Genomic DNA, 27,770 nt, shown 5'->3' with positions numbered 1-27,770 from the left:
CACAAACTGATTTTATAATGACCATGATATGTCATTGGAGATTAAGGAAAAAATGTACATTTAAATACTGATTTCACTGAACTATGGTGCATCAAGCATATTTCCAATTTTTGCAGGCCACAAACTCTGTTCATGTTTTGATTTTGGCGGTTTTTGGTGGGCACCCATCAACCCACCCAGTTACGAACCTCAAGGCACTTCAACACATGATTTGTAGAAGAGCACAGGAAACTGCAGCCATAGGTCGGAAATGCCGAATGTTAACACACTTAAAGGTCCCATAGAGTGGTCCTGTTGCACAAGTTAATGTATGTAAGTAGACCTCCATAATTAACATATATTATATGTTAATTATGGAGGTCTACTTACATACATTAACTTGTTTTTATGGTCAAAAACCTCCTAGTTGCTGTAAACGAGCCGATAGAGACTCAACTCTCACACCCAGAAGACAGAGTCTTGTGATTGGCCAATACCCGGAAGTGACATATTCAGCACACCCGCGCTCAGAAGCGCAGCTCCCCCTTCTGGAACGGTGGATGCACTGCTACCCAGAGTCAGAAGACACTGTCACTCGTGAAACACCTCCACAACGGACGTTATTCTTCTTCTGCGGTTCAATGTACGCAACCGGATGTGCCCGGACTAGTGCCCGGAGCAGGACGATCTGCTGTTCCGGAGAACCGGTGTTTACGTAACCAGACCGGGTTTTTTCAGAGATCTCGCTGAGCCCGAGATTACAATAAAACACAGCGTTCTCAGCAGTGGCTGAACTGTTTGTTTAGAACCTTCAGGGCTTCTTAAACAAGGTAATGACGCAGACACACACTAAAAAACAGCGTTTAATTGGAACTTCCGGTCTAGGTCCGCTTTAAAAAAGCCTCATTGCTCCTCCCAATAACGTCTTGACCAGAGGAGAAGAAATACAAGGCTCGGCAGGGAACGAGTATTCGAATATAGATGGTTGAAAGTGTGGATATTTTACTCCTGAACAGGGAAGCAAAAAGCCAAGGTTAGGGGGTTGCCATTGTACATATTTTACATATGTCCCCTTTAAAATCAGCTCTACCTTGAACATTGGGGAAAGAGGAACCTCTGCTCACAAAAAAAACAGTGTGTGAGCAAATCTCCTTGGTAGGACTCATGCAAATTTTGAGAAAAACAGACATCTGAGAGTGGTCTCTAACACTGTCTGACCACGGGGAATTTAGTGATGTGGTAATGAAAAAGCAGACTGTTGTGAGACATTTCTGAGCATCTAACCACGCTGGCTTCTTCAACAAAGACCAGCTTTGCACAATAATGTGCAATTTGTTCAAACATGTATGTGGGTTTTCTCTGTGTGTGTCCCCATGCTCTACACTCATCTATTTGCGCAATAGTTGTGGATGTGATGGACGGCTACTTTCTCAGATCCACAATTTATTAACGGTTTAACAGATATGCATGGGGGGGGGGGGGGGGGCACACTGTGGGGACCATGGGCGGGGTGTGATGTTGCACAGAGGTAATCAGATTTCTGCCCCCGTGTGTGTGTCAGCCTTGTCAAAGTCAGTGCGGAGAGAAGCATCGCAATGACGGCGTGTGGTCGTCAACTGCGTCATGTCTGTCTGTCTTGTTCAACGTTTGTCAGTTGAAAAGAGTGTGCGTTCTGGCACAGACGGCGAGAGATCAAACAGGAGGAGAAGGCGGTGCGTGCGAGAGATTCAGTGAGCGATGGAGCCGAAAGGAAGACACAAACATGGGAGTGAGGGAGGAGGAGAGGAGATGAGGAGGAGAGGAAACGTCATGTTTTCTGTGGGAGTAAATGAGGTTTAGGATGAGTAGTCACAGTTCCACAGCTGTGACAGGAATGTGCATTGTCACCGTGGCAACAGAGAAACATTAAGGGCTCTTCTCTCCAAACAACATCATATTCTTTTGCATATCTGTACATTAGGGTGTAATATTTGTACATTTGGGTGTTCTGTGCTACAGCCACCATAGATTTTAAATAGCAGTCAACACTGAATAAATATTTTGTAAAGGAGAAATTAGTTACACCAAATGTGCTACGGAGTGTCTGCATTCTGGATTTCAACCAAGGTTTTCATAATTTATGATTTAAACTAAAAGCCCATCCTTCCATTTATGTGATGTAACGGACCAAAGACTTTGCGGGATTTAGCAAAGGAGAAGAGAGGCAAGGAAGAAGACAGAGGGAGCATATAATAAAAGATTGTATCCCTCAGAGACTGCTAATACAATGTGTTCTGATCTTCTGAATGTCACCTTCACTTTTACTTTTGGAAGACAATATTAATGTGCCGTCCCTCTGCCATGTTCTAGAAATACCATGACGACACATTTACGTAAAATGCTGCAACAGTCTGCGCTTAGTGAAATATGTATGTGGTATATAGGAACTGTAGATCATATCGGATTTTAAGTTTGTTTTTTTTCTCTCATCAATATCCAGTCCAGTGCATTTGATCAATACTGATACCATACCAGCTCATCCTTAGTTGAAAGATACCTGTATCTGCTATTTTAGCACTTGTTGCTAGAGCGTTGTAATGACAGCCACATGGCAGGAAATTCAGATAAAGCAGGAAGAGAGAAGAGATTGGTATGAAACAAAGATTCATAGTCAGGGATGTAGTATTTACACAATGTGAGGCTGCCAGGTTCCTCATCAACACCAGAATGGTACCCAGAGGCACACAGTTGGACACTATGTGGTTTTGGATATTGAGCTAATGGTATTAATAATACTTTGCATTTGTTTTCGGTGTTGGAGGCGGCTATTGGAGGTTTATGGGCTGTGTGGTTTTACAGCAGCTCCACAGCACGGCTCATTACCCAGCTAATGAGAGGAGAGGGTGACCCTGCTAACTCGCTCTCAGTTCTTTCACCCCTGGGTATTACAGCTGGACTGGCTGAAGGCCAGGGGAAACCAACCAAGACTTAATATAATGTGGAATGCGATTTGGATAGTCTATGATGTATGATAGCGACTGTACATTTTGAAATGTGTGTGCCTTTTTAAAACAAATTCATCTTGGCATTAATTGTTGTTGAAACCCATTCAAAGACAGAGAGAGCCATGCAAACTATACACACAAAATGAGTAACAAGCGTGCTGAATGGTGGAAAATGTAAAAAGAAAGGTTGTGTTGTTCTGATACTATTGCACGATCACACATACTGTATCTCACACGCACAGCTGCTGCCGGTCAATGGCTGGTCAATGGCTAATCTCTGAATGGTAAATTGTAGATGACTGTGCTTCCATCCTCACAGGCAGTGTGTGTGGGCAGCGGTTTTGTAGGCGGCTGTTCATCAGTTTGCTATTGTTCCACAGGCTACTCTGTGTTTGTGTGCCTCTGAGGCACTTTCGCAGGGCTGATCAGAGTTTGCGCTGCAGTAGAACGAGTTCACATACCTCAAGGAAACACTATGAAGCGCTTGTGATTTTTTCTGTTCTGCTTAAAATACTTGAATGAACATGAAAATGAGACCCCAAAATTGGAATAGCTAATATGGAGCATTAGTTGGTGAAAGAGCTGTCAGCATAACGTCTCAGCAACTTGGATATGCTGTATGTAATGTGTTTCATAGACCTAAGAATACCAATCAGAATGTACGGATATACTTCATCCTTCTTGCAGAACAAAAGCTTTTTTCTCCATTTTGTAACACTTTCTTAAACAGATTTTCACAGAGGGGTCAAAGAGTTTGATATGGCATTTGATGCCATATCAAACTCTTTGACCCGTCTGTCTGAACTACTACTGTTCTAAAGCTAATGGTGAGTATTAAGTTTTATTCTTCCTCTCAACCTTGGTCAGTAAAGCTGTGGAAATCCCAGCCGGAAAGCTCCCTTTAGCTCAGCCGAGCCTGAAATTGGCTGGAATGGAGGTGGAAGCAGTTGCGGGTCACCTGAATGAGTCTCAAGGCAAAACACATTAGTCTCAGCTCCACAGCTACACCACCGCGGACTTAATCTCACCTGTGGCAAGTGACGCAGTCATTTTTGATTTATCAACCACTGACTGAGACACAGGGAGACAGCGATACTGTTCTCGATGCACACACCTGCATATGTACAGGTGAAATGTACTACGACTAGATCATCTTTATTTCACTAGTGGAAACACTTTTTTTCAAAAGTTTGTCAGTGGGAGTAGCAGTAACAACCCAATCTTTGTACAGACACTGGGTTTTAATGACATCAAGAAGAAACTGGGCTAATAAATTGTTTGCATTGATTTTTAAGGTTTTACTTAACTGAAGCAAGACAGTTGTTAACCAATGTCATATATATACAAATGAATATATGTAAGTAGACCTCCATAACTCGCATATATGTGCGATAAGACCACTCTATGAGAGCTTTAACACTCAAACAACCTACACAGTAACACACATGTGCACTTATCCATATAAACACAGTGTCATCATAAGGCCTACAGGTAGCGCCTCTCCTCTGGCTTGACAGTTATCCCAGATTCCGCATTTTCTCTCACATTTCTCTCACCAATTTGCTCTCCCTCCTTGGTTCCACTTTGAAAATACAACTCGATTTTCTTATTATTCATTATTATTCACCGGACACGGCATCAGTCAATTTTCCCGCAATGCTTGAGTATCTACATGATAACAAATAGCTATCAGTGATTGCAGCTTTTGCAGCTGACGTCATCGTGTGTCATCACGAGAGTTCTGTGTTTTGCAGGTTGCCGATGTGAAAAAAGAAACAAGTTGTAGGCTATGACTTTTCAATTTGTATGCGGAAAAATGTTATATAGATTTTTATTTTACAGATATTAGTAAACCAAACGACAGACTCTTAAGAGTGCACTTTTCAATGTTTTCACTCTGTGCTCTGTCTCAACCTTTGTGTAGAAGACACTTCAGTGCTGCAATTAAGGGAATAACTGATGCATCAGATGAGCTGATCTCTTGAGTTAACTGCTCAAAGGGGGCGAGAAGAGAGAGAAGGTTCTCTGGTGTGAAGTGATCTGCGCCGTATGCAGCCAAGTTTCGCTTTTGCACAAAGAGACTTTCCAGCATTTAATCGGTGCTTTACTCACATCTTCTTGGAACCATTTTATTGGTGTTCCAAACCGATCTTGGACAGACTCTAAGCCTTAATATACAGGAGGCCACAGTTTTTGCATCAACATTAAGTCATCACACCATCATTTCGGTCAAGATGATGACGTGTGCTCCCTTTTTATTTTTTCTACATGCACAATCTATTTCTTGGAGCATGTGCGTGAAATGTACTGTACAGCCCTGTTGAGTTTGCCTCCAATGATGACAGGCCTTGTTTTTCCAGTGTGGGAGATGCTGCCCCACCCCATCACACTGCCTCCACCCACAAATGCATTTTCCTTACATGTGTTGTACCAGTTAAAAGGGAAATACAGGCTTCCCAATGGTATAAGAGTCATTACCAAGAAGCATTGTTACAACAAATAAATAATTGACCAAAAACAAATTTCCTTACTTTTTGAGCTAAGTTGATATTTTTCTGTCAGGGCATGACAGCAGTGTTGACATCGCAGGCAATAGCTTGGGACCCCGAGCTTAAAGGGGGGCCCCAAGTGCAGCTGAATTGATTAGTTCCCAGCTATTGCAATGTTGGACATTATATCTTTCACCAAAAGATATACTGTAACATGTGACCCTCCGGTGGAGGATAAAGTGGTTGATAATGGATGGATGGATGTAGCAGCTCTACTACAAAACATCTAAACATGTTTCCAGCACAATTTAAATCTATAGAAATCTGTATTTATATTGAAGGAAATGGACCATTTCATTTTGGTTGCCCTGTAATTTGAATTTTGAATTTGAATGACTTTATTCCTCCCCCGGGGGGGAAACACACATTTACAACAGCTCAATTAAGGCGACAAGAGGTGCAGAAATGTGCAAGGGCATAATAAGTAGGAAGAAAGACAACGTAAAGATAAGAGTAAAAATAGGGTAAAAAATTAAATACAATATGGTAAACAAATCACACTCTAAATACAAGTAGGACTCTAATAAAATAAAAATACAGTAAGGTAAAAATGCACTCTAATATAAGTAAAAAGAAGTAAAATGTAAGATAAGAGTAAAAAATAGAATAAAAATAAAATACAATATGGTAAAAAAAGATTTTTTAAATTAAATTACACACTCTAATGTAGGGTAAGTAATTCAATGATGTCATCTGCTTTATCAGTCTTAGCCATCGTGAAAATAAACAAGGAGGCTTTACAGAACTTTGACTGAATTTAATGAGCGCTAAAACAGGTGCACATGTACAGAGCACACACACTTGACTCCACTCTCCTCCGACTCTCGTGTTTTACACAGCCGTAGCTTAATGATTACCAGTTACCTTCGTATCTTCTCTTAACGACAGCAAATGTTGCGAATGCATTTGTACACTTCTGTTTATGGCAGCTATAACTTCTAAGGCAAACCTCCTGTGAAACATCAGAGCGCTTTCAGCCGGGCGTGTTGGTTTTTTATTTTTATTTTATTTGTCACTGACGTATCATCACGATTGCTCATTTCCATTTGTCACATTTTTCTACTGCAATCATACCATGGTTGGAACCTCCAGCTAATGCCACACACTTTTGCTTTGGTTTGGTTTGGTACAAGCCTGCTCAGTCCCTGTTGCCTGGGGTTCACAAATTCTAATGAAACCTTCAGTTGATATAAAGACTGTTTGTTTTAACTGCTTGAATTCAATGCAGTGTGAAATTATGTTTTGGCCACTTTGGGGCAGCAAATAAAAGCTGCAAATATGACACTGACATGTGAGCTGTCACTTAATAAAAGATTGCAAACACTGTTGCCAAGCACATTTGTATTGACACAGATAGCAATTCTAAGTGAGAGCACTATTAAGATTTGAGTTTGTGTTCTCATGGCAATGAAATTCAGTATTCCTCTTCTTTCGGCCATTTTCGTCTACCTTATTGTGAGAGAAATTCAGTATTTGGCTGCAAAATGCTTCCTTATGTTCACCAGCTACTGTTATGTGCTGGTGGGCGGATATTGTACAATGGGCTTCTCACTGAAAACAGATGCTGATGAGAGCAAGCAGTAAGACTCGACCAAGTAGCCATGTGATCCAGTGTTGATAAAACTACACTGACTGCATTTAACTACATGGATGCGGATACACATAATGCACAATACTGTACTGTGTGCATTTTGATACTGGTGAAGCAATTTGTCTTCTGTTGAACATTAACACTTACAATTAGTTATCAGGAGTCAATCGGAGTTCCTGAGCACCATGTGTACTTTATTGATCCTACGCATTGACCTGACCAAAGGCCCAGTGTCTCATTATGTACAGTTAGTAGTGATCTATAGTGAACTGTTGATGTATGGACTTACCAGGTGGACATTTTATGGAGCAAACGTAGATTTAGTCAGTAATTAAGGAAACTATATGCTATGGTAGTACAGTGTATACATTTCCTTGCATAGGTCAGCTATATATACAGTATATCCACTGTCATGGACAGGAGTCGGACTTTCCCAAACAACATCACGTTTCAGTGCCTTCTCGTTTGTTTTTCCCAGTATGATTTTAAATCATTTTATTTTCTTTTGCTTATCCCATGACGAGGGGAGTCCACATTTTAATGGAGAGGAACAAAATCTCTGAACACAGAAGGCAACCAAGCACAATAGCAGAGAAAGTTTGGCTGTAATAGGATGTTGCTGCAGATAAGGGTGTAGACTAGAGCCGTAGCTAAATTGTACATCTCGCTGAGTTGGCCCAATTGATTAGGACCTTTGGGAATGGTGGGGTCCATATTAATTCTGCACTATATGTGTGTGTGTGTGTGTGTTTGTGCGTGCTTGTTTGTGATTTTTTTGTTTGTGTGTTTTTACTCCAGTATCCAGTGTAGGTACTATTTGAGATGACTGCAGCACTTTCTACAAGTTTCACCCAGATAACTGCAGCACAAGAAAGAAGCACAATTTTGTTCAACACAAATTCTGCTTTCTGTTCTATGTGGCTTCTCACATAAAGAATGAAAAGCCCACTTTTCCATCTCTTACGTTTATGTCATAATTATTTTCGCATACGTGTACTTCTGTTGGCTTCTCTCTTGTTTTTATTTCAGTCCCTTTTTTTTTTGCCTCTTTCTATCCTGGGAATCAGAATATAGACAGAAAGCTTCGGCAAGCAAATGCTGGTGCATAATTCCGTCTTCACAGTATGCCACTCACCACTCAACCCACTCAGGGCAAAAAGAAACTCCCACACTTGAGTTAGCTAGAAAAAGAAAGAGAATGGACAGATTTTATGTCCCTCTTTTGTCGGGTTTCTCCTTCCCTGGCTGTTCAAATGAGATGCTGTGGTAGTTGCACAATCACTCTCAAGCCGACAAATAGAAACAACATTGGTAGAAATGCAAGTACACACAAACGCAATGGTGATGTTTTCATAGGTAGACAGACATCCAAATGTCACCATGACTGACAGAGAAACATTCACCAAGCACAGTATGTATATTTTACTGAGTTTGTCTCTGAATGATAAAATGCCATTCACCACTGCACAAAATGCACTTCACTTCCAGGCCTAATCTGCAATGCATCTGAGGTTATCTCCAGGCACCCAGACAGAGAATACCTGCAAGGGAATTTCAATCAGCCCCTGCACATATGTAATTAAATGGAAATAATTGCTTTCTTTCCTTTGTCATCTTTTTATTCCACCAGCCTGTACCACAGTGCTTAAGCCTGCACTCGTGTACATTTCTCTAACTGCCACTACCTTCTCATTTGTCCATTAACAACTCCAAAGTAATCTGCCTTTTTCTCTTTTGTTGCTTTCTCCATTCTTTTCTAAAAGTAAGTGGGAATTCATCCTAAATGTGGTTGTCTGTACTCGATGTGGTGTGCGTGCGTGCGTGAGTGTGTGTGTGTCTGTAGGTAAGAGTGTTGCTGCCACCATCAGGCAGAACCATAAAGCTGCACTTAAAGAACTGGCAAATCCTTTAAATTGTATAGTTTTCTCTGGCAATACTGAGCTTAATCTCATCTTTAAGGATATTGCAGTTCTCAACATTCCAAACCTTCCTACAACTGAAAACTCAAGTTAACTTTCTTCTTCTATCCTTTAGCATCCAATATAGTTCCTTCCTCTTCATTCTCACCAAGTGGCAGGTTTTACCCCTTTTCCCATTAGCTTCTTTTGATCTTCTGTCCTGAGCATGAACTTTTTCCTCTCTAATCTCTATTAGCTCAAGCAAAGCGAAGCCAATGCTGACACCAAAGAGAAGCTCCCTTTACGACTCAGGATCTTTGAAAAGTTCCCCAACCGGCCTCAGATGGTGAAGATCTCCAAACTCCCCTCTGATTTCACTGTGCCCAGAATCAGGTACACAGAGTCATATATTTATGAGCCAAAATGTCTGACCTGCTACTCAAAATCTGCATCTTCTTTGACTGCTTTAAATGTTGTATTATCTGTATTTATATAGTCTTTAGATTTTAAACGTAAAGCCCAGGGAGTAAGACAGAAGAAGCAATCAGCCACCAGGGGCCAACTCCACTGGTTGCAAAAGGAACTTTGTTTGAATGGTAGTCTAGGAGAAACGGAGTCTACTTCTCACGTGATTTATATCATCTGTAAATATCTTCCCGATGAGTTAATAATCTCAATCACAAATTCCCTTTCAAAAGAACACGTTGTCAACTTTGTAACCTGTCAGTTTCCCTATAATAGTTTATGGTCTTATAATGTTTATAATGCAAAAGTGCTGAACTGTGTCCAGCATATCAGTTTTACCATTTACATAGTCATTCATTGAGTCATGTTCTCGTCATGCAGCTTTTTCTTTTTATCGCACACTTGATGGCACATGGGTTTAGTGTCTTGCTCAAGGACACCTGGGCTTGCGGACAACACGCTCTACCTCCTGAGCCACAGTTGATGGTTTAGTTGCTTGTTGGTGCACAGCTGGATTCCTTATACTCTCTCAGAGATCCTCCATGTGCAGCCCACCTGCTGCAGCGAGCACAAAGACATAGTGCGGCTGAATTTGCGCTGTTATGTTTTTAAGATATACTGTATCATTGTGTTTGTTATTGTATCTCTAAGCGCATTGATTTCTTCACTTGGTAACCAAGTGTTAAAATTGATCACGTTTTTGCGTGCATGTGTTGGTTGTTGTGTACTCTAGGGAGAGTTTTATGAAGCAGTTCATTGATCGGCAGCAGCAGGACACCAGCTGTTTGTTCCGGCGTCTTCCCTCTGCATCATCCTCCTCCTGTGACCACTCCAAACGCTCAGCCATTGAAGACAACAAGTATATCGACCAAAAGGTTCTTGTGCACATGTTCTTTTACTCATTTACTCACTCTCCTGTACTCACAGACGATATAAAAGTAATAAATCGATCTCCACAGCTTAGATATACCAGAGCCATAAGAAACACGGTAGCAATATACATGTATAGTATACTTAACGTTTGCTGTTGTCTGTACGGTGTGTATTTGGATGTACTACATTTAATAAACTCTCAGCTAATGTACTCTCTCCATGCTCTCTCTCTCTCAGCTTCGCAGGTCAATATTTAGTATCCGAGCTCGCAACCTCCTGGAAAAAGAAACAACTATCAATAAAATCCTGCGGTGAGTTTCATCTTCACCTCCACGGCCTTGTATGCAGAGATGTAGTTTAGGTGTTTTCCAGGTCAAAGTGAGTTATGTTCATTCATTCATTCATCCATCCATTCATTCATTATCTGCCACTTTATCCTCCACAATCCCAGCTAAAAGGTGGGTTAAACCCTTGACGGGTTGCCAGTCCATCTCAGGACCCATAGAGAAAACTCACACACTCACTGGAACAGCATGCACACTCCACACAGGAATAATTATTTCCATTTATATGTTGAGGACTGTCCCCACAATAAAATGTATTAAATGCTGGTGAATCAACAGCCAGCCTTTAATCTGCATGTGTAATTGCCATGATGCACATCTTAAATCTACTCTCCTCTACTTTCAGTTTGGTGTTTCTGTGCCTGTTTTGTTATTAATCCTTAGATCATAATGTTTTGCATCAGCACCTTCTTTGGAGACTGTAGCTCGATGCGTTTAGTATGCATCATCTACAGTAATAAAATATATTCCAGGCTTTGTGTGGGTGAAACCAATATTGTGTATGCATAATAGATGTGGTTTCGCTGTAACAGCACTCTGGTATTGTTAATGCATCTTACTGTCTCACACAAAAACACACACGCAGTCCAACTTCAGACTCATTTACTCTCGTGATGTAGTAAATGGATAATTTGCTGTTCAGCATGGCAGTGCTGGCACTAAATGCCACCACCTTATCCAAACTGGCTCGCTGCAGTCTCTCCGTCTGAAAGACAGACAGCATTTCTCTAGTCCTAACACGATCTATCTGGCCTGTCGTCTTCTACTCATAGACACAATTAGGTTTACATCCACATCAACAAAGGCAAACACAAGCACACACTGACTCTGCTGAATGCCAGACGAGACATTTAAAATAATGCAATATTATACGTAGCTTATGAGTCCAAATAGACATAAGACAGTAATATGGATCACATAAGGATTTGCTTTCCTTGCCAGCTAATAGCCTTACATACTGATACATTTTAATTATCATATCCGTCTATCATCTACCAGTTTATCCTCCACATGAGGGTCAAGGGGGGGGGGGGGGGGCTGTGCCAATCTCAGCTGACATAGGGCGATAGGCAGGGTACACCCTGGACAGATCGCCAGTCAATCACATGGCCACATATAGAGACAAACAACCATCCACTCTCATACTCGCACCTATGGTCAATTTAGAGTCACCAAATTACCCAATCCCCATATTGCATGTTTTTGGACTGTGGGAGGAAGCCGGAGAACCCTGAGAAAACCCACGCACAAACAGGGAGAACATGCAAACTCCATGCAGAAAGGCCCTTATTCCAACCAGGTTAATGATCATATCATTATTGGTAAAAAGAAAAGAGAAAACATTAATTTTGTGTTTGTGTTTTCCAGGGCTTGTACCAGACAGCGCATGCTAAGTGGATCTTTTGAGGGTCAGCCAGCCAAAGAACGATCCATACTCAGTGTCCAGCATCACATACGACAAGAACGCAGGTATGTCAGCATCACACCTGTACAGAAATGTTTCCGCTTCCCGATTTGTTGGAGTTTCTTTGCAAGTGATGTCTTTTGAAAAACAGTGGATGAGTGAAATAAGACATGAGTGACAGAAAGAACCACACCGGACTTTGAACTGTTGCACCATTCACCTTACTCCTTACAACCTGGACTAAGATCTGTTTCATTGCATCATGGCCTTTATCAGAGTGATGATGAAGTCATCTTTGCTATTGAAGTGTATCTAGAATGGCTTCAGCGTGAGATTGAAATTGTATTTCATCTACAGATCATTGAGACACGGTTCTACGAGTCAAAGGATCAGCCGAGGGAAGTCGCTGGAGACTCTCACTCAGGATGTGAGCGTGTACATGCGCACACCCACACACATATATATTTGCTTTTATGCTTTTATTCAGAGAAGCTGTTTTGAAATAGTTCATTCAACCCTCATCTTACGTTTCTTTCAAAAATGTGAGAATACGTAACACACGGAAAGAAATTGTGGAAACCAAGCACTGAACTAAGCATCATCTCTTCTGTTCAACAGCATTCCAGTACTGTCCGATACAGAAATGCCCAAAGAGAGGACAGCGAGATAAAGATGATCCAAGAAAAGAAAGAACAAGCAGAGATGAAAAGGTATTCATTCACAAAACATGACAAAAAATATTCACTTTAGTGTGTTTTTATCCTGAAATTGTGTGGAAAACGTTCGTCCACCTCAGCCTGATAAGTAGCCGTCGCTGTATCTTGCACTAACTGATGTTTCGTTCATATTTTTTGCTTGTGTGGCTCTTCAGGAAAGTTCAGGAAGAGGAACTGAGAGAAAACCATCCTTACTTTGATAAGCCTCTCTTCATTGTGGGCCGGGAACATCGCTTCAGAAACTTTTGCAAGATGATTGTTCGAGCTCGCTTCAATGCGTCAGTAGCACATTTAAACAAATGATTATTGAACTTTGGATTCCATGTCTGTGTGAACTTGATTTGGGCATGAGTGGCCATGAAATAAACATTGTGGACTTCAGCATTAGCAATAACATAAAAATGAAGTGCAGTGTTTGTCAAAATGCTGATAAATTATGTTATTCTTGTTTATTTTACAATTTACATCTAGATCCAAAACTGACCCCATAACAGGAGCAGTGAAGAACACCAAATACCATCAACTATAGTAAGTGAGATGAATTATTGATTCCTTTACTCATCTGATTGTTGCTACAGCGGTATAATTCTTCTGTCTCATCACCTGCCTGTTGTGATTCCTTTAAATACTGTGGCAAGGAGTGAAAATCATGAAATGAAGAGCTGTGAAATAGATTCCCCTCATTATGCAACCCAATAATAACTCAGCCAAGCACAGATTCTGTGAGAGGAGAGGCACTGCTGTGTATCAAAGACTGTCAGTTCTTGTTTTTTTTGTTTTTTTTACTTGACATCCTGCGGCAGAAATGATTGGACTTCTCTCACATACGCACTGTTGAAATGTTTATTCATTCTCACTTTCTGATATCTCTCCACACATATCCTCATCCTCCCTATCTGTGGCCTCATCTCTGTCTCTTGACGTTAGATATTTGCCGCTTTTGCAAAATAAGTAGCTCTCCTGACCGGCACAGTGTAAATTGTAAAAAAAAGCTCCTGTCTCTTTGTATAACATTGTTGTGTGTGTGTGTGTGTGTGTGTGTGTGTGTGTGTGTGTGTGTGTGTGTGTGTCCTTCTAGTGACCTTCTTGGCTTGGTCACCTATTTGGACTGGGTGATGATTGTAGTAACCATCTGCTCCTGCATCTCCATGATGTTTGAGTCACCCTTCACCAGGGTCATGCACGTGCCCACATTGCAGGTATAAATGGATCACCGCGCGAACAGACGGGGCGGATGAAATAAAGGCACAGATGCCGTTAAAACCGTTATGTCTGTTTCAGATCGGGGAGTACGTGTTCGTCATCTTTATGAGCATCGAGCTCAACCTGAAGATCATGGCCGACGGTCTGTTCTTCACCCCCACGGCTGTCATCAGAGACTTCGGAGGAGTCATGGACATTTTCATCTACCTTGTGAGAAATATCATGAAATCTAAAGTTTCATATGAATCTAGAGTTATATGATTATAATAGTATATATATCTCTGACACTTGTCTTATTTAAAGATATAATATTCATTTTGTTGAGTACTTGCATTTGCCAAAACGTTTCCAACACTATTTAAATCCAAAGTAGAAAAGAGAAAGCAAACATTCAGTACTACTAGAGAGCCAGTGTGTTGTCTTTTGTTTTTCATTTTATTGTGTGTTTTTTTTTTTCACTAATGACTCAGCACCTCTCATTGCTGATTGCTGTGTGTTCATGCCTCCGCGTGAAGCACCGCCTTCAGGAGAACCAAACAAGACGAGATAACAATTCCCATAATCCTATGTTGCGTCCCGAAATCATGAAGCTAGATCTTTTGAATTTGTTTTCATTGCCAGTCTCAGAAATGACACAATGTATGCACAATGCATTTAAAGCTGAAATAGACAGGTATTTTTTTTCACAATTCTGATCTTTTCTGAAAATTGAACATACACCTTTTGCAGTAAAATGATGACTTCTTTGTTTTCTTCTTTGAAAAATACCTGTATTGTTTGATGTCTCACACCTGGACCTGCTAGGGACACAAAAGTCGTCTTATAATAGTCAACGATTACATAACTTTATTGAATTCGGTGGCTCCGTCATCATTTTTTCCACATTGTATTAGACTTCAGAAAAACCTCTGGGAATATACAGTAGAGACTGAAGTAGGAAAGACTAAAGTATTACCACATTTGCTGCTTGTTATCTTTGGATTTCTCTTCTATTAACTATATATATTGCTGTCCTGATGTGTTTGCTCCTGCAGGTGAATCTGATCTTTCTGTGCTGGCTGCCGACTGACGTTCCTCCCGAGTCTGGGGCTCAGCTGCTGATGATGCTGCGTTGCTTGCGTCCACTCAGGATCTTCAAACTCGTACCGCAGATGAGGAAAGTGGTGCGGGAGGTTCTCAAAGGGTTCAAGGAGATTTTTCTGGTTAGTGCAAGTTTCCGTTTGAAATGTGTTATGCAAGCTTGATCCGTCTTGCACACAAACTTATTATTGATTGATATTTCTTAAGTCAAATAGTGGGGTAGTGTAAACTACTCTTGTTATATTTACTTAGGCCCAGAAGCAGTTTTGTTTTGTTTTGTTATGCACTCGAGACATACTGTGTTTGTGGAAATGTGCCCCTCAGTTTTTACTGATTGAAAATAAGATAAAGCATCGCACGTAGTTTGGCAGGTTGTTATTTGTTCATGTTTCACTTCCCTGCATTTGCAGCAGTGAAAATGCTTCGAAATACAACAGAAATTGCATGCTTTAAATAACGGTTGGCAGTTAAGTGCTGATGATTTATAGAACGTGGCTACAATACAACTGAGATTTGTACACAAATGCATCTTATTCATCTTTATTGAATTGTGCTCTTGTCATTATTATATTCTATGCATACTGTAGGTGGCGCCAGGTCATCATTATTGGAGAAGCTAGTTTTTTGCAGTGTAGCGCAGTAATAACCACATCAATCAATTGTTTCTGCCCTACTTCAATTGTCACATCTTGTCTCACAGTAATACAATGTGATGGAATCATCACTGTGACTCATGTCCAGAGTAAAACAGTTTATGACTCTTAACAAGTTCTGAAGAAGCTTCACATTGGACATGATGAACAAGATTTGAGAGCCTGCACATTGTGTCTGACCTAAAGCTGTGAACAACACATAATTGTCAAAATCTGAATATTTTTAAATCAGCGATGCTGCTACTTCACAGCTGCCTTCGTTCTGATTAAACCCATTAATATGTATATATTCATTAGGGCTGCAACAACATATAAAACGTAATAGTTTCAGACCTTTCACTTTTTTAAAAATGCATTAATATTTTTGCTTTGCTGATAAAATCACTGAACTCCCAGTGGAGTGAATGGACTCAGTAATTATGGTCAGGTCGCCTCATTGCCCACAGGTTCTCCAAATGATCAATAAATCTGCTTTTCGCGCTATTTTCTTATCTTTTGGTTTAATTTTTTATATCAATTACTTACTGGTACTGATTCTCACAGGAACCTGGTTGTTTTCTGGCTGAGGTCCAACAATCACAGCTGTCTGACATGCTAAGCTTCCTCTTTTTTTCTTGGATTATGTAGAATTGTCTTACGTAGACCTGTCGTTTAACTCTTGATGGATTCTTCCGCAGGTTTCCATTCTGCTCCTCACACTGATGCTGGTGTTCGCAAGCTTTGGAGTTCAACTGTTTGCCGGAAAGCTTGCAAAGTGCAACGACCCCCATATTCTTAAACGGGTACGGCACAAAACATAATCTCCTCACCAAAGCACCTCCTCCCACATCATGCTCCCTGCAGAGAGGCGCACGAAGTAGACAGGGTTTCCCCAGTCAAATCAATAATCCAGTGACTCCTGTTCTACTTTCTTAACTGCAGCTCATATTAGATCCAGTCTACTGTTACACATTAATTGTATAACCACAAGGAGTTTGATTCATTTCTTATAAAACCATGGAGAACAATAACACAAAATGTTGTTTTTATATATATGTATATACATATATACATATTTATATATATATAAATGAATCAGAACATATTACTGCAACTTCTCTGCTGTTCTAGTCATTGTTTTGTAATCGTGAACTGTGTGTGTGGTTACAGGACGATTGTCACGGCATCTTCAGAATAAATGTCAGTGTTTCCAAAAACCTAAACCTGAAACTGAGGCCTGGGGAGAAGAAGCCAGGTTTCTGGGTACCAAGAGTCTGGTATAACGGCTTGTTATTATTATTTCTGCTTAGATTTAGGGTTGTTGTCATGTTACTACATCACCGACGTATCTCTTCTGTTCCTCCTTAGGGCAAATCCTCGTAATTTTAATTTTGACAATGTGGGAAATGCCATGTTGGCACTGTTTGAAGTGCTGTCACTGAAAGGCTGGGTGGAGGTTCGAGATGTTATTATTCATCGCGTTGGACCGGTACTGATCCTTATCTTACCTTTCTCACATTTTTCCACGAAAGAGTTTCTGTCTCCTTTAATTAACTGCATGTTGATGTTTACAGATCCATGGCATCTACATCCATGTCTTTGTGTTCCTGGGATGCATGATTGGACTCACTCTATTTGTTGGAGTCGTCATTGCAAACTTCAATGAGAACAAGGTAGGAGGCTCACATGTGCAGTGATGGATCAAGCTTCCTAATATTTGTTTTACTGAAGATATCAGCAGAAAGAGAAGAAGCATCAAGGGCAATAACAAATTTACAATGGTGTTGTTATAACATTGATTTCTAGACCATCAGCCTGCAAATTCACCACTTCCTGAAGTTAAGTGTGTTGTTTTTTCACACTACAAGGGTACTGCTCTGCTAACAGTGGACCAAAGAAGATGGGAGGATCTGAAGAGTCGACTGAAAATAGCTCAACCTCTCCACCTGCCCCCACGTCCAGGTACTAACACCAACATTAAAACAAACAACGAAAGGCTCTGGAAATTGTCCTCAGTGATTTTGTGCTGTTTGTGTGCGCCTATGCATTATTAGGCAGCACTGGTGTGATTAATCCATATTTAGTAGACATCGTTTGATGCTCTGAGGGATTCGTCATGACACCCAAGCGATGACTTGCAGCAGTAGGGGGAAAAAAACTGAATATGATGATGAATAATGTGAACGACTCAGACACTGAATCATTCCTGTTTTACAGAATTTATAAAATGATTTTACGCCTCAAATGATGCAAACTACATGCTTTATCGACAATAAATTCACAATTTCTGTGGTTCTAACCAAATGAATGCTTTATACAGTGTTTACTTAAACATGGATTACAAAGTTACGCACGAGTATTCCACACACACATACACTATTGCTCTTCCCTTTGAGATGAGAGTCGTGTGAATGGTTGGAGGCTGTGTGGGAAATCGCCTTTTGGCAGAGTTGAGGCTGAGAACTAACAGAAAATCAATGGCTTCAGTTTTAGTCAGCAGGGCCTCTGCCACCAGACGCATCAACCTGACTTTGATCCACATCCAAAGGCCCACAGCACTGGCATCACTCACTCACTCACTGCTATCAGATCGTTATAGCACAGAGCCAGCCTTTGCTCACTGGTCAGACACAAAGTTCTTGCAAAAACTGACTCAGAAGACAGTGTGATAACATTCCACCAAGATTGGATGTGCTGTTGTTAAATCTCTATTGGTGGATTTCACTGCTGTGAGAAAGGACACTAGCAACAATGAAGTTTCCTCTAATAAGAATTCTGACAGATAAAGCAAACACAAACTACAAAGTGCTCTGACACTAAAATCTTTATCTGTTCCGTTATTGTTACCTGTTCATATGTATTAGCACTTAATAATATACCTTATTCTAATCATTTTGTTCAGCATGAAAAAAATTCACATCAGTGTAGAAAAATAACCTATTTCACAATGTTAATTCACAAATAATTGGTGAAAACAATCTTATATCCTTTCTATCCATGTGTTTTGTCCGGGTTCTCCGGTTTCCTCCCACAGACCAAAAACATGCAATATGGGGAGTAGGTATATTGGATATTCTATGAGAAACTGCCTCAGCTGACATAGGGCAAAAGGTGGGGAACAGCCTTAAATTGGCACAGGACCCTCCGCGACCCTCATGTCGAGGATAAAGTGGTAGAAAATGGATGGACGGATGGAATCTTACAGTATGTCCTCTCCTTTAATAAAATCTGCCCCAAAATGTTATGGATTCTTCTTTGGGTCTTACCCCAAGACAATGTGTTCAGCAGGTTTTGTTTAATCCTGCTAACAACAACAACAACAGATACACAAACTAAAAAACAGCACTGGATTTACAGTTGTTTTGCTAAAACTGAAGTGGAAAATGAAGCAGAGTATCATAGAGTTGGTTAAAGTCACAGTGTGCTTTGGTAATGACCATCAATATTATATAAAGTCACTTTTTTTAAATAAAATATAGAAGATAATGTTTATTTCTTTGAATTGTTAAATGCAGATCATCAATGTTCGTAGATCATCCAATCTACAACATTGTAACACCTAAATGGTCCATGACTGCCATCTGCAGGTCACTTGGATGCACTACACCACTCAGTCATCCAAAGCTGATCACTGATTTGATGAAACACGTTGGCCTGAAACAAGCCAATAGTTGTTCCACGGGCTCCAGTAAATCTTTTTCTGCGATTTGCCTGACAGAGAATGGTGGTTTCCGGGCCAAGATGTATGACATTACTCAACATCCCTTCTTCAAACGGGGTATAGCTGTGCTGGTGTTGGCACAGTCAGTGCTGCTGTCAGTCAAGGTAAGTCTCTATATCACATCTGAACATGCATTTCCACTCAGTTACTGAATGTCTGCTTCTCGTTTTAATTTATCTACAGTGTAATGAATTTAAATTGCATATTAAGTTGGCAAAGAAATGACTCTTTTGCATTTGTGTGACTCTCCTCTTTTATAGTGGGATGTTGATGATCAAGTAACATTTCCCCTTGCCACCATGTCAGTAGTCTTCACCTTCATATTTGTTCTGGAGGTGAGTCTATACACGTCCTCAACTTCTACGGTTTTAGAACAATTTGTCATGTTGTTGTGTTTGTTGATATTGACTCACAACACTTCATAAATAATACTGTAATATCGCTATGAAATAGTATCAATTCATTATTTCACACATTGCTTGGATCAAACTTTGTCCAAAAATAGCAATAGAACTGTCAATGAGAGTTTATTATGAAAGTGATCCCATCTACGTTTACTATCTTTGGTACTTCAGTGAATACACTCTTTAGTTTGTTCGCCTTCAAACTAAAAGCATTGAAAACTAAAGGCTGTGTGTGTGATATCCATTACACTGAAAACAGTAAGGTTGAGGATCGTACAGTTTATTAGTCATTCCAGATTGAATGTAGAATGTATAACCTGGTTCTGTTGGTCCTCTATGGTAGTAAAAAGGACTATATTTACCGTGTGAATTACCTGCTTTAGTATATTAAAAGTATAGTAGGTTAATTTCTGATGTTTTTTAAGTTTTTATCACCTAGGAAACTCATCTCTCTCGACTATGTAACACTGCTTGATTTATATTTCCATCTGAGGATAGAAGTACATCTAATGTTGTGTTGATGTCGTTAGGTGACCATGAAGCTGATAGCCATGTCTCCAGCGGGTTATTGGCAGAGCAGACGTAATCGCTATGACCTGCTGGTCACATCACTGGGTGTCATCTGGATAGTCCTGCACTTTTCACTTCTGGTAAGAAATTTTTTTATTATTAATATTGAGGAAGTGGGTTTTTTAGATATCCATTTTTGGCAATTAGAAATATCTGCATTTTTTGTTTTCCCAACAGAATGCATATACCTACATGATGGGTACATGTGTGATTGTCTTCAGATTCTTCACAATATGTGGCAAGCATGTAAGTATGTTTTGTGCTTAAAAAAACCAACTTTTTTCTCATGGAATTATGATTCTGAATGTGCTTTTGCTTGTGTGTTTCACATACAAAGGTGACACTGAAAATGCTGCTGCTGACCGTGGTGGTCAGCATGTACAAGAGCTTCTTCATCATCGTAGGCATGTTCCTCCTCCTCGTCTGCTACGCGTTCGCCGGTGTCGTTCTGTTCGGAACCGTCAAGTACGGAGAGAACATCAACCGGTATGGGCAGCACTTCCTTCGTGGTGCCTGTTTGCTTTTGTCGATGAGCTCTGCAGGGTCGTGTGAAATGGCCCAAATTGAAACACGTCTGTCGAGAGTTTGTCTAAATGTGCGTTTCCCCCCCCCCACAGGCATGCCAACTTCTCCACAGCGGGCAAGGCTATCACCGTGCTCTTCCGAATTGTGACAGGGGAAGATTGGAATAAAATCATGCATGATTGCATGGTAAGTTGATTTCACTTACTCCCACAGACAAAATACTGTACATTATTCGTTTTATATTGTGTTGAAAGGGTTGCTTCACCTCAATTTTCTGCATCCCCCGAATGCAACGGAGGTTAAATAGATTTCTGTTTGTGTTGCATACGGCACGACTAACAGTTGCTGTGGTCGCTCTCAGTTGTTTAAATAGTTTAGGAAACTTCACAGACCTCACTGTCAGCAGTTTTCATGCTCAAAGGATAATTAGGTTATTTTTTTTTTGTTTTTCAGGTTCAGGCACCGTTCTGCACCCCAGATAAGCATCGCTACTGGGAGACTGACTGTGGCAACTATGCTGGAGCTCTTATATACTTCTGCTCTTTCTATGTCATCATCGCTTACATCATGCTCAACCTACTTGTCGGTAAGTGTGTGGAAACAGAGACACGTCACATGTTTTATTTACAGAAAAGTTGACATTTATGAGGTGTGTGGGCCAGATATGTGAATTATGTAGGTTTTGGTCACTGTGCTTGGTACTCCAACGGAGGAGAGCAAAAAAAACACTGATTATTGTGTATTTTGCTACACAAATATTGATGAACAAGTGGAAACTGGCATATATTAAGCGCTAATGCGAAGAGCTTATGTCTCGACAACAGCGTTTTGATTTCGTACTTCATATCATGTGCAACTGCAGAATTCAAAAAGCAAAATTGTACACGTGTCAATAAGGCATCTGTCCAAAAAGACGATAAGATGTCCCTTCAGAGAAGAGAGATTCGTTAAAGATCAACTTCAGTACTGAACTATCAGATGTGTCTCCTTTCACCACATGCTCAGGATTATTTGTAGAATATAAAAATGTTTTTGTATATTAAATCCACATATTGCTCAGTGATCTATGCATTGTTTCTGTTCCTTCGGTTTTATGGATTGTCATCTCAGACTCAGATCACAGACTTCCCTGTCACAAAATGATATGTGATAAAGTAAAGTCCTGTGCACATGAAGCAATGTGCTTTAATAAATAGTACATAGATAACATATATGTTTCCATATTTGAGTATTAATCTCACTTTCTCTTACTGCAGCCATAATTGTGGAGAACTTCTCCCTGTTCTACTCCACCGAGGAGGACCAGCTGCTGAGCTATAATGACCTGAGGCACTTCCAAATCATCTGGAACATGGTGGATGACAAACGGGAGGTGAGAAATTAGCAATAGGAAAGAGGATGAGGACACAGCGGAGGGGAGATGATGATGATCATATGGCCACGAGCAATGGATAATATAGAGAAAATAAAATCTGCACAAAAGCTAATGAGACGGGCTGAAGGGAATGGAGTTTGGCATTGAATAATAGGAGAGGAAGTCATTAGAACAGTGGGTGATGAATTAAAAATGGAGACCACCTCCTATTTTTCTATGGTGGCATTCAGATATAGTTTTTTTGTATTATTATTCTTTTATGTATGAGCAATTATATCATGCAGAACAAACTGGGGCCAATGTACTATGAGACTATGAAGGCAGTGCACTATTGGTATGGACTCAACCCAAACTCTGTTTTATTCCATTGAATCCCACTAACGTGATAGTCGTATATTTTCAAGCTTAAAATTAATGTACTGTAAAAATAATAAGAAAAATAAAGTAATCTTAAGTAGAAAGATATCATCGTATCACACTCAAAATTAGCGACAGCACTCAAAACATATGGTAGATGATGCGTGTACAATATGATGACGAATCGTTAAACGGCGTTGCCATGGCAACCACACAAAGTCGGATTTTTGCGACAAAAAAGCAAACTGTTATTACTTTGCGAATCCTGGTCCGATCTGAATCAAACTTGCTCAGATTGTTAACAGGCCGGCCCTGGAGACATTTATATAAATCCTGACTGACTATTAGTAGTAGCAAAAGATTCTACAAGCCAGATTCTACATGGAAATAATGAGATGCCTTTCAAATAGTGGAGAAAATGCTCAAGTTTGTGTGAAAACTACAGGGAATGAATCGACACCAAAACTGCCTCAAGAATACAAAAACAGCTGCTAATTTTCTCTTCGGAACGGAGCTGTAGTTCGAGCATGTCTTTAAAGATTTGGAATTCCCCTTCAGCCTTGTGACTGCTGTGACTCTCCCCTCCAGGGTGTGATCCCAACATCCAGGGTGAAGTTCCTGCTTCGTCTGCTCAGAGGCAGACTGGAGGTGGACCTGGACAAAGACAAGCTGCTGTTCAAACACATGTGCTACGAGATGGAGCGACTTCACAACGGAGGAGACGTGACCTTCCACGATGTGCTCAGGTGAGGAGAATGAGTATTCAACAACGATCTCTGTCAGTCACATGAAAGATATCTGAATTCTGCATTAACAGATCTCTCCTTCTCTTGTGCGTGGGGCTCCCTGTTTTTGTGTTTATCCAGCATGCTCTCATATCGCTCAGTAGACATAAGAAAGTCTCTCCAGCTGGAGGAGCTGTTGGCCAGGGAACAGCTGGAGTACACCATTGAAGAAGAGGTTGCCAAGCAGACCATACGCATGTGGCTCAAGAAATGCCTCAAACGCATCCGGGCGGTTCGTCCCTTCAACACCCTTAGTTGTCTTTTTTTACCTTTTTACCTTTACTCGCATGCATATTGTTGTCACACTGACCACTCTGCGTCCGTGTGCACTTACAGAAGCAGCAGCAGTCGTGTAGCATCATCCTCAGCTTGAGAGAGAGCCAGCAGCAGGAGTTAAGCCACTTCCTCCACCCCCCCAGCATAGAGACCACCGTGCCAAGCGAAGACCACAATACTAACAACCCAGACAACCCGTCACAGCCTGAGGTAAAGCCCCACACGCGCGCCACGGCTGCGCCGTACACTCGCACATGGTCACAGCTTGATATGTAGCAAGCACATCATATAATCGGCAGGTGTGCGCTTGCAATGGTGAAACAAAGAATGTCTCCTCTTTGTTTAGATGAGTGGTCTCCAGCAGTTACTGAGCCCCACATTGTCAGACAGAGGAGGCTACAGACAGGACTCTTCAGACCTGGGGAGACCACAGAGGAAGCTGGGACAGTGGCGTCTCCCTGCAGGTGTGTACGCTTATGTGTGTGTGTACAGTCTGAAATCGCAAGATTTGAAGTTTTTGTGAGGGCGTTCTGTCAAAGCAAAGTTGGAACAAAGCTTCTTCTCAAATATGTATGTACATATGGAAAAGCCGCATACTGTATATGTGACCTTGTAATTCAAAATAAAGTCACAGCGCGAAGTAAAAAAACAAGCTGACACAAAGGCCCTGTTGATGCAGAGTTAAGATTTTTTTTTTTTATATATATATATATATAATGTATACAGTATAGGTATATATATTTTTATTTCACACACATGGCACAGTCTTTGAGTACATTTTAAAAAGTGTTATATAAATACAAAGTATTATTATTATTGTTATTATAAAGACAAGTAAAACAAAAATCAAGCAAAATCTTAAAAAATGTAAAAAAAAAAATTTTGTGTCTGTTATTATTATTATTATTATAGTATTAGATATAAAAAAAGCAGTATGCTCCATTTATTTCTGAAGTAGTGATCAATATTGTACAGAATTTAAATGTTTACACACCGGAGAATTCTTTATTTTCCATTTGTATGCAGTTAATGACACCAAAGAATCGACTGCATGCCCGTTTCCATTCACGGAAGATCACGCCATGGTATTTGATAGAATACTGACTATGAGATGTTTCATATAGATAAAATCTTCTGTGTGTGTGTGTGTGTGTGTGTGTGTGTGTGTGTGTGTGCGTTGTGTCAGGTCGCACAAGTGTCAAGTCCATCGTGTGTAAGATGAACCCTGTCAAGGATGAGGCTTCTTCGGGGTCAGAGGTGAAGAAGTGGTGGACCCGTCAGCTGACTGTGGAGAGCGACGAGAGCGGCGATGACCTCATTGACATTTAGAGACGAGCTGCGGCGCGTCCTGCGGGGTTTTTTTTTATTTAATAGCGGGGAAGTCCCGCTGGCTGGCTCGAGTCGTTTCATTTCCCCTTATCTTCCCCCTATATCAGTGAAAATAAGGCCTTCTCTGTCCTTTTCCGATTTCTGTGAGACATTTGTCGCCGCTGCCCCTTTTTGACACGCGGCGGTTGATTTCAAATCTCTGGGATAGGTGTTACTCTTGATTTTCCAGCGTTACGACTGCTGAGGTTTTCTATGCAGGCTACAGCAGACGTGACAGGAGAAAGGACCAAGAACCAAGAAGCTGCTGCTTATGTGTTTTCTACTGTTCTGCTGTTCGTCTTCATTGGTCTGAAACCTGTGATGTTGCTGATGCAGCTGCCGTTAGTTGTGATGTCCTTTCAGGTCAAAGCTTCATCTCTGTTTTTTTTTGGTTTTTTTTAATCCATGTCTCTGATAACGTCTCCTCTGTTTTTCAGGATGAATTGATTTTCTTGAATTCCAATTTTCTTATTGTAACGTTATATTTTACGCTTTGACGCTTGTTCTTGTTGGTCGAACGAGTAAAACAACTTTTAGATCTATGACTGTGAATGTAATTACAAAAGTAAATACACAGTATCTTATGTATTTGTGTGGAGTTGGAAATTATGACAGATTTTTATAAATGATTATAATTTATTTATGAAGTATTAAATTATTCTAATAAAGGCCTGATTCGCTCAGGTATTTATGAGCAAAATAATCGTTGGATTTCATTTCATTGACATTACATCACTACACTGTAAAACACTCTTGTCACAGGTGACTTAGACTAAGAGAATCTAATAGATCTAATAGATGAGAGCATTGGCCACAAATATTGTGAATAATTATTGTTTTTATTATTTTGCTTGTGAAAACTTGTCACTTCAGAGATCATGAGACGGTTTTGACGTCCTGACACTATGCATTCTCCTTGTGTATGTTAAATGTCACTCTGTCTCCCCTTTTATTAATTATTTATTATATGTTTTATACTTATATTTAAGAGGAATATATTTTCAGGAGGAACCCCCCAGCTTATTCATATATAATTTCAGTGACAGTAAAGGCTCTCTATCTATTCAATATATGTTGAAAAACCATTACGAAATACTAATAACCTTTATTTCGTTATTTTTATAATAACAAACAGCACAAAAAAACAGATTTCAAATCCTTAAATATGTGGAGCAAAGTATTTTCTTGCTGATTTTTTTTGTTTTCTCTTTTCAGCTCTTTTTCTCTTTACTTTCTGGATTTGATCCAACATGGTGCACGAACTTGAATGACTGAACTGAATGAGTCCTGCCTGTGATGGGAGTATCGTGTTCTTCCCTTTGAAAACATACAGCACCTCAGAAATGTCTGTGATGTTTTCACCCAGTGATTTAATTCAATAAGCTGTGAGTGAAGGGAAACCAAGGATTTGACTGATGATGATTGGAGTTATAGAGTCGACAGATGCTGTTTTGAACGATTCTCCTAATGCAAACACCTGCTCAGATCAGAACACTGCCCTCTCCTGGATACATGCTGAGCTGCCCTGGTAAGCAGCTCACCATTTTTTCTTACCATGGGATCCAAACTTTGTTCTTTTTACATTGTCCACAATACAACTAGGATCAGTGTCTTTCTTAACTGTGGTTCCTGGGCTGTGTGGCTGCTCTACTGCAATACTTCATATTACTTTTCCTTCACATACTGTCCTATTGAGTCATCGCCGACCCTGGTGCCCTGTACTTTTTTTCCATTTCACAGCAATGACCGATGATGACAGGCCTGTCATCCCCTACGTGCAGTTTGCTCTGGAACTAGATGAGCACAGTTTCCAGCCTGTCGTCCAGGTCAGCATGAGTTTGCCATCCACTGAGTGAAATGTACTCCATTTCAATAGACACACACACTTCAGCAGAGTTCAGCACACAAACGCAAAAGTGTGTGTACATTATCAGCACATCGGCTCCTTGATGTCCCTACAGTACTGTGCAAAGTGTTGTTTTTATCTTTGTCTGTCAAATTCTGTGATCATTTACATTTGGATTGGATTGATGTGACTGAGTGTTGGTCTCATTCAATCGTGTGAATAATATTGAATAATGTCACAGACTTTTTTCACAGCAGATAATTGTCTACATAGGACAATCACAGGTTTGACTATTGACATTAATAAGGGATTCAATTTCCCTTTTAAGAGAGCCAAAGTTGTGCTGTTGTTTAAAGGGGGACCGTACCTATGTTCCCCGGGTCCTATGTTCCCCGCTTTGTATGTGACCGGGGAATCCTAACCCTAATCCTAACCCTACCCTTTTTCAAAAAAAGGGTAGGGTCCTATGTTCCCCTGTCACATACAAAGTGGACCTTTTTTGGGAAAAACGGGGAACATAGGACCCGGGGAACATAGGTACGACCCCGTTTAAAGGTGAAGTAAGTAGTTTATAGTGCCATCTAGAGGAGAGGCTGAAATTTACAACAACCAACGAACTGCTCCTCTGCTCACCCCCTCCCTTCCCCTGAGCGCTACGGTATCCTCAGCCGGTCAAATGTCGTCCTCGTCGCCTTTCTCCGAGGTGCGGGCATACGGTCAGGTACTCCGTTCTAAACGCGTAAAAAGATCCGCTCTCAGCCTCGTCTCGGCGCTCGAAACATGTCGTCGTGGCAATGCAACATCGGCCTGCGACCATGTTTACA

At 40.6% G+C, this 27,770-nt stretch overlaps 1 protein-coding gene across 1 annotated transcript in view; it reads left to right on the top strand.

Moving 5' to 3' along the window:
• Positions 1–25,061, top strand: part of nalcn (sodium leak channel, non-selective) — a gene marked incomplete at both ends in the record, with an annotated part of 58,301 nt that extends 33,240 nt beyond the window's left edge. The window contains 29 exons of the mRNA XM_083890259.1: positions 9,258–9,394; positions 10,200–10,341; positions 10,577–10,650; positions 12,052–12,153; positions 12,446–12,515; positions 12,707–12,798; positions 12,960–13,082; positions 13,276–13,332; positions 13,883–14,003; positions 14,086–14,217; positions 15,042–15,209; positions 16,418–16,522; positions 16,890–16,996; positions 17,088–17,208; positions 17,294–17,392; positions 17,588–17,681; positions 19,438–19,544; positions 19,701–19,775; positions 20,375–20,494; positions 20,592–20,660; positions 20,752–20,900; positions 21,032–21,125; positions 21,393–21,525; positions 22,196–22,311; positions 23,260–23,417; positions 23,538–23,688; positions 23,793–23,942; positions 24,079–24,196; positions 24,919–25,061. Of these exons, the coding sequence (XP_083746385.1) occupies positions 9,258–9,394; positions 10,200–10,341; positions 10,577–10,650; positions 12,052–12,153; positions 12,446–12,515; positions 12,707–12,798; positions 12,960–13,082; positions 13,276–13,332; positions 13,883–14,003; positions 14,086–14,217; positions 15,042–15,209; positions 16,418–16,522; positions 16,890–16,996; positions 17,088–17,208; positions 17,294–17,392; positions 17,588–17,681; positions 19,438–19,544; positions 19,701–19,775; positions 20,375–20,494; positions 20,592–20,660; positions 20,752–20,900; positions 21,032–21,125; positions 21,393–21,525; positions 22,196–22,311; positions 23,260–23,417; positions 23,538–23,688; positions 23,793–23,942; positions 24,079–24,196; positions 24,919–25,061 (3,327 nt within the window). The remainder of the gene's footprint in view (positions 1–9,257; positions 9,395–10,199; positions 10,342–10,576; positions 10,651–12,051; positions 12,154–12,445; positions 12,516–12,706; positions 12,799–12,959; positions 13,083–13,275; positions 13,333–13,882; positions 14,004–14,085; positions 14,218–15,041; positions 15,210–16,417; positions 16,523–16,889; positions 16,997–17,087; positions 17,209–17,293; positions 17,393–17,587; positions 17,682–19,437; positions 19,545–19,700; positions 19,776–20,374; positions 20,495–20,591; positions 20,661–20,751; positions 20,901–21,031; positions 21,126–21,392; positions 21,526–22,195; positions 22,312–23,259; positions 23,418–23,537; positions 23,689–23,792; positions 23,943–24,078; positions 24,197–24,918) is intronic.
• Between the last annotated feature and the right edge of the window lie 2,709 nt (positions 25,062–27,770).

This window comes from Microchirus variegatus (genome assembly GCF_963457635.1).
Source record: "Microchirus variegatus genome assembly, chromosome: 5".
In the NCBI taxonomy this organism is placed as follows: Eukaryota; Metazoa; Chordata; class Actinopteri; order Pleuronectiformes; family Soleidae; genus Microchirus; species Microchirus variegatus.
This window is presented reverse-complemented; position numbering and strand designations above follow the sequence as displayed.